Source organism: Aethalodelphis obliquidens, unplaced genomic scaffold, assembly GCF_003676395.1.
Source record: "Aethalodelphis obliquidens isolate GAN/ISIS:26980383/991018 unplaced genomic scaffold, ASM367639v1 scaffold53, whole genome shotgun sequence".
NCBI lineage: Eukaryota > Metazoa > Chordata > Mammalia > Artiodactyla > Delphinidae > Aethalodelphis > Aethalodelphis obliquidens.
In genome coordinates this window covers 14,404,741-14,411,238 of record NW_020837997.1, presented here as the reverse complement: position 1 = coordinate 14,411,238, position 6,498 = coordinate 14,404,741, and the positions used below count along the sequence as shown (strand labels likewise).

Sequence of the window (6,498 nt, the reverse complement as noted above, 5' to 3'; positions counted from 1 at the left end):
GGGTGGGTGGGTGGGTGGATGGGTGGATGGATGGGTGGATGGGTGGAAGGATGGGTGGGTGGGTGGGTGGATGGATGGATGGGTGGGTGGGTGGATGGGTGGGTGGATGAATGGGTGGGTGGGTGGATGGATGGGTGGGTGGGTAGGTGAGTGGATACATGGATGGATGGGTGGATGGATGAATGGGTGGGTGGGTGGATGGATGGGTGGGTGGGTGGATGGATGGGTGGATGGATGGGTGGGTGGATGGATGGAGGGATGGGTGGGTGGGTGGAGGGATGGGTGGGTGGGTGGATGGATGGGTGGATGGATGGATGGGTGGATTGGTGGCTCTGTCTCCAGATCTCTGAAGTAAGAGACATGGCATCAGAGTCCCCTTCTGGCTCTGCCTTTTGATGGCTTCCCCCCTAGTTACAGGCAGACCAGAGTGGCTTTCACTGCCCACACCCTTACCAGGTCCCCCCACAGCCTGGGACAGAGCCTGCTGACAGCAGAGAAAGCACAGCCCCTCCCCAGAGCCAGACCCTGGGTAGGGGTGTGGCCCAGCTTGGCAGGGATGTAGTGAGGCTTGGGGTGCCTCCTTGGGAGGGATGCCTCCATGTTTGTGGGAGGAGTTGAAGGAGGGTCCTGGGGAGAGATGGGGGTCTCCCTGGGAAGTAGAAATCATGTGAGGGAAGGTCAGGAGAAGAGAGTCGGGTGCCAGAGCAGGGAGCTGGGCACGCGGGAGAAGTAGGGGCTTTGAGGTCGATAAAGGAGCCTGAGAGAGAACTGGGGTCTTCTCAGGAAAATGAGGACGAGAGACGTTGGGAGACCGAGAAGTCAGGCCATCTTTCAGGACAAGTTAGGAGCTATTTGGAGAAGAAAACAAAGAGCTTTTTGCCAGATATCTGGGGGTATCTCGAAGGACAGAAGAAGTTTCTGGCATTTGGGAGATAGAGTGTTTCCAAAGAGAAGCTGGGGGTATGTTTAACAGAGGAGCTGGAGTGTGCTTTGTCTCAGGATAAGATTGAGGTTCTGGGAAATGTCAGGGGGATTCGCCACCCCCCCGCAAACAGGGGCACAGCCAGGGCCTGGCTCCCTCTTCCTCCGGCCCCGGGGAGGCCAAATCCGATGCTGCCTTGGCTTCCCCCCAGTTCAGGAGACTGAACCCAGACCCCCACCCCGAGAAGGCCTTGTAAGGCGCAGGACGGCTCACGCGCCCTGTGGTCATTCCCAGGTTTAATTACAAACAGAGTCCAAGTGTCCAGTGCAGGTTGACAGCTGGGAGGGCGGGGGCCTCACAACCACCCCCACCCGGGTCAGTTGTCTTGGGGTTGCCTGGATACCCCCCATCATCCCAAGGCTGCCCCCCACTTCCACATCAGCATTTGCCCTGGCCTGAGGGCCCAAAGCACCTCGATTCTCCCCACAAAAGACAACTGTGCACTAATTTTTCAGGTGGAAAATCTGAGCCCGGCCAGGACAGGAACCCGTCTCCATGCCAGGGAACTGGGGACCTGCTGGTTCCAGGGAGGTGAGCTGACGTCCAGCCGGGAAAGGAAACGGTGCCTCCTTGCCCCATCAGGAACCTGGGCCAGGGCTCCGAGATAGAGGGCTGCTTTCTGATATACTTTCTTTAAAGGCGAGAAAAGGCTCTGTCTTTGGTATGTGTGCCCTCACTCCAGGTGAAGGCTGGCGGCAGGCAGAGGGCTCGGTGGGAGAAAGGGGTCGTGGGCTCCGTCTCCAGGCGGGCTTGACCCAGCCCAGCCCAGGGCCAGCTGGAGAAGGAAGATTCCAGAGACCCACGCGGAGGAAGGAGAGACAGCGGCGATTCCGGCCCGACCAGGGTCCAGAGAAAGGCTGAGGGCCCCTAAGGCCACCACAGGGCCATCCGGGGGGAGCGGGGACAAGGAGCCACAGGCTGAGAGCCACAACCTGGGGGAGAAAGAAGGAGAGGTCAAGGCTCAGCAGAGACAGCAACCGGAGACCCGGCTTCAGGTGTCAGAGACCTCAGTTACAAGGCAGCAAAGTGAGCCAGCGTCAAGCCTCAGGCTGAGGGCCAGGGTTCGAGTCCCAGCTCCTCCGTGGTCTTGCTGTGTGACCTAGGGTAGTCCCTTAACCTCTCTGTGCTGCTGAGAACGCTATTAACAGTGCCTTTGTCAGCGGTGCCTGGGAGTCAGTGAAGATGTGGAGAAGGGATGAGCTCAGGGCCCGGACGCAACAGCTGCTGCGTTAGCACCTGTGATTACCGCCATCGGTGTTGCTTCTCGGGTCACAAACAACTCAGGGAGTAGAAGGGAAGCAGGTCAGACCCCGGCACGTGCACACACACAGCCCCACGGTGCCGCAGATCGTTTCAGGTGTTCCACAGGCCACCCCCATCCCTGGAGCCCTGCCCCAGATTGGGAATCCTGTCTCTGCCTGCGGTGGTGGCCGAGGCCTGGCTGGGGGCAGGGAGCAGGCCAGTGCTGAGTGGGGAAGGAGGCAGAAAGAGACTGTTGTCATGGGGACCGGAGAGCAGCCCAACCTGGCCCACAAGCGCCTCTCAGCCTTTGGGGAAATTCCACCAACCCCTTCCCTCTGCGAGCTGAGCCCCCGGCTCCCAGCTTCCCTGTATCCCCGGGTCCTGCCTCTGTCTGCTCCCCAAAGACTGTGGCTGCCACCCAGACCCCTCTGCGCCCCAGCTCGGCCGCATCCTCCCCTGCCTAGCCAGGCCCCCACCTCACATTAGCCCCCCCCCTCAACCAGAGAGGCCCTGGAATCACCAAGACCTGCCTGTCCCTCACCCACTCAAGACTTCCCGAGGTTCCAGAAGTGACAGGCGCAGGTGGACCTTCTCACCCACCCACCTCGCCTCACACTCCAGCCCCGCCAGACCCACCTCCTCTGGGGGCTTTTTACCCCCAGTTAAACACAGAGTTACCCTAAACAACTCCGAGCGTGACTGCTGATGGGGACAGGTTTCCTTTGGGGGTGACGGAATGTTCTGGAATTAGATGGGGGAAGGTGGCACAGCTCAGAAAGCCACTGAGTTGTGGGTGAATTATGTGGCGTGTGCACCTTAGTGTTTAAGATGAGAAAAATCTGGCAAATGGGGGCTGGGAGCCCACGGGGCCGGACGCACCTGGCTCAGGGTTCCCGCCTGACGACACCACGCAGGTGCAGCTCGCTCTCGGCGGCCACGATGGGCTGCCCGTTCTGCAGGTGGTAGTCGATCAGGTGGCTGATGCTCTCGAAGAGCACGTCCTTCGTCCGCACCTGTGGGGCCAGAGGCCTCAGCATCACCACCACCAGGAGCTTGTCGGAGAGGCAGACTCTCGGGCCAGCCCCAGACCTGCTGACGGGGAGCTGCGTCTTCACGAGCCCTCCGATAGCTCGCGCTCAAGGCTGAGAACCGCTGGGTCAGAGACTTCAACCACAGAATCAGCCTCAGAATTCCAGAACTACGTGTGGACACAGGCTCCAAAAGCACCGGCACTCTGGGGCTACGCTTCCTGTAGTGGGTTGAATGGTGCCCCCACCCCAAGTATATGTCTACATCTTACCCCTGAAACCTGTGAATGGGCTGTTGTTTGGAAAAGCCCTCTTTGCAGATGTGATTAACAGGAGTTCACCTTGATGGATAAGGAAGATGTGGTCCACAGGCACAACGGAATGCTACTCGGCCATAAAATAGAACGAAATAACGCCATTTGCGGCAACGTGAACGGACCTAGAGATTATCACACTAAGTGGAGTAACTCAGAAAGAGAAAGACAAATATCATATGATGGCACTTCTGTGTGGAATCTAAAATATGATGCAAATGAACTTATTTACAAAACAAAAACAGACTCATAGACATAGAGAACAGGTTTGTGGTTGCCAAGGGGGAGCGGGGCGGGGCAAGGATGGATTGGGAGTTTGGGATTAGCAGATGCAAGCTATTATACGTAGAATGGATAACAAGACCCTACTGTAGAGCACAGGGAACTATAGTCAATATTCTGGGAAAACCATAATGGAAAAGAATGTAGGAAAGAATGTATATACGTATGTATAACTGAGTCACTTTGCTGTATAGCAGAAATTAATACAGCATCGTAAATCAACTATACCTCAATTAAAAAATTAATTTTAAAAAAGAGTAAAAAAGGATGAGTTCATCTTGGATTACTCAGGTGGCCACAAATCCAGTGACCGGCGTCCTTATAAGAAGAGAAAAAGCTTGGACACAGAGACACAGGGAGGGGCCACGAGAAGACAGAGGCGGTGACTGGGGTGATGTGTCCACAAACCAGAGAACAAGAATTTCCGGCAACCATGAGATGCTGAGGGGGAGGCCTGAACCCAATCCTCCCTCAGAGCCTCAGAAGGAACCAGCCCGGCCAACGCCTTGGTGTCAGACGTCTGGCCTCCAGAGCTGGGAGAGAATACATCTCTGTGGTTTCAAGCTGCCCGGTTGGTGATCATTTGGGAGGGCAGTACTAGGAAATGAATACCCGCCAGGAATCTTGTAGACATGGATCTGAAAATCAGAACCACCAAATCTAAAAGCCACCTGCATCTTAGAATGAGAAAGTCTTAGCATCCTACGTATAGACCCGGACGCAACACACACCCGCTGGCCGCCAGCTGCCAGACATTCATGGGCGATGCCAGACTCGCTGGGCACAAATCACCAGGGGAGCGGGCTGGCAATGCACATGCCTGGGCCCACGGCAAACCACCTATTTCCCAGGCACTGGGGACAGGACCTGGGAACCTGCATGTTAACCAAGTATGTAAGGAGGTTCTGAAGCTTCTATAGCGTCTCTCATCCTGGAGATCTGTTTACCCGAGAGGGAATTAGGCCTGGGGGAGGGCTGACAGCACGCCAGGCTGAGGTCACAGCTGTGAACACTGCGATCAGACACGAGTGAGGAGGTGGCTCAGGGAACTGACAGAACAGGGGCCTGGAGCCGTGGCCCCACCTGGGCCAGGCCACACAGTCGCCACACCCGTGTGCCCCGTATAGGGCACGGAGCACACGCAGCCCCCCAGGGCGGCGCCGAGGATTCAGCTGGAGGTGGTAAAGCACTTGCTAAACTCCGAGAAGGCCCTTAACACCCCACGCTCCTCACCAGGGAAACACAGCACAGAGCCCAAGGCCCTCGGACAACGGAAAACCCTTCAAAGCCCTAGCACGCCTTGTAGATCGGAAAATGCCTTGTAAACCCGAAGATGCCTTAGGAGCTATAGAATATGCCAGACCTCACTGACTCAAGGCAGCTGCAAGATGCCTCACAATTTATGTACCACAAGGAGAGGAGAAAACCTCCAAGTTCAGTCATGATAAAAGTGATGCAGTTGGGCTTCCCTGGTGGCGCAGTGGTTGAGAGTCCACCTGCCGATGCGGGGGACACGGGTTCGTGCCCCGGTCCGGGAAGATCCCACATGCCGCGGAGCGGCTGGGCCCCTGAGCCGTGGCCGCTGAGCCTGCGCGTCCGGAGCCTGTGCTCCGCAACGGGAGAGGCCACAACAGTGAGAGGCCTGCGTACCGCAAAAAAAAAAAAGTGATGCAGTGGATGGTTTAAAAAAAATCAAGACTTCAGAGATGTCAAAATGAGAGGAAAGTGTGTACCAGAGGGTTGAAGCAATTCCGTAACTTGCAGGCCCTGAAACTCCTTGTAAATGGAGACGTGCTTTGTGAACCCTCAGATACGTTAGAAATGGAAACGACCAAATTTATCGCTCAAAGACGTCACTGTTTGCAAGATGCGTTAGCAATGATAGAATGTGGGGGAAAAAAGTGCATCTCGCGAATGATGGAATATGGTACTTTGTAAGTCCTAAAAGGCCTTGAGATTGGAAAAGGTTTTGTAACTCCTCTAAATGCTTTATAGACTGGAAAGTCCTTCATAAAACCTAAAAGTCTTCTAAAACTGCAAAATACTTTGTAATTCTAAAATACCTGGTAAAGGGAAACAGAGCAAAGGGCTCTGTAATCTGAAACGTACTTCATTAAACCTAAAGGGCGCTTAAAAGGCGGGCGCCCTGGGCCTTGGGCTGAGGGGAGAGGCCAGGTGCCTTCCCTGCCCAGCCCGGCTCCACACCTGCCCCAGGCCCTCCACCCCAACCCCACCCCAGGCAGCCTCCGGCCCCCTCCCCACCCCTGCCCCGCCCCCACGCCCACCTTACCACGCCTTCGGGGTCCACGAGCAGCAGGTGCTTGGGCTGCCCTGCGTGCATGCCGGTGAGGACATACTGCCCCGGGTTGGTGACGCTGTCCCGCACAAGGAAGTCCCCGTCCACTCGAAGCAGTTTCTCCGCCGCCCGACGGCTCATCTGGCCGTGGTACCAGGGCTCCTGCCGCAGCTGCTCTTCCGTGGGGGCGATGGGGGCCCGGCGGGTCGGCGGGCTGGGCCACTGGTCCTCCACGGGAAGGGGGGCTGCCGCCGGACCCGCGGCCACGGAGCACTCGTGCAGCCTCAGGGCATCCTCGAAGGGTCCTGTGGGCGAAGACCGTGCGGGAGGCGGGGGGGGGGGGGGGGGGGGGGC

At 57.1% G+C, this 6,498-nt stretch overlaps 1 protein-coding gene across 2 annotated transcripts in view; it reads right to left on the bottom strand.

The window, feature by feature from the left end:
• Positions 1-763: 763 nt before the first annotated feature.
• SHC2 (SHC adaptor protein 2) overlaps positions 764-6,498 on the bottom strand; it is a 30,375-nt gene continuing 24,640 nt past the window's right edge. The window contains exons 11-13 of one of the 2 annotated variants that reach the window (XM_027085704.1): positions 6,139-6,449; positions 3,104-3,237; positions 1,804-1,914 (exon numbers count right to left, since the gene is read on the bottom strand). In XM_027085704.1, coding sequence (XP_026941505.1) covers positions 3,109-3,237; positions 6,139-6,449 — 440 coding nt within the window. In that variant the 3' untranslated portion in view covers positions 1,804-1,914; positions 3,104-3,108. Of the gene's footprint in view, positions 1,915-3,103; positions 3,238-6,138; positions 6,450-6,498 lie in introns of both variants that reach the window. The other variant, XM_027085702.1, reaches the window with a different exon arrangement.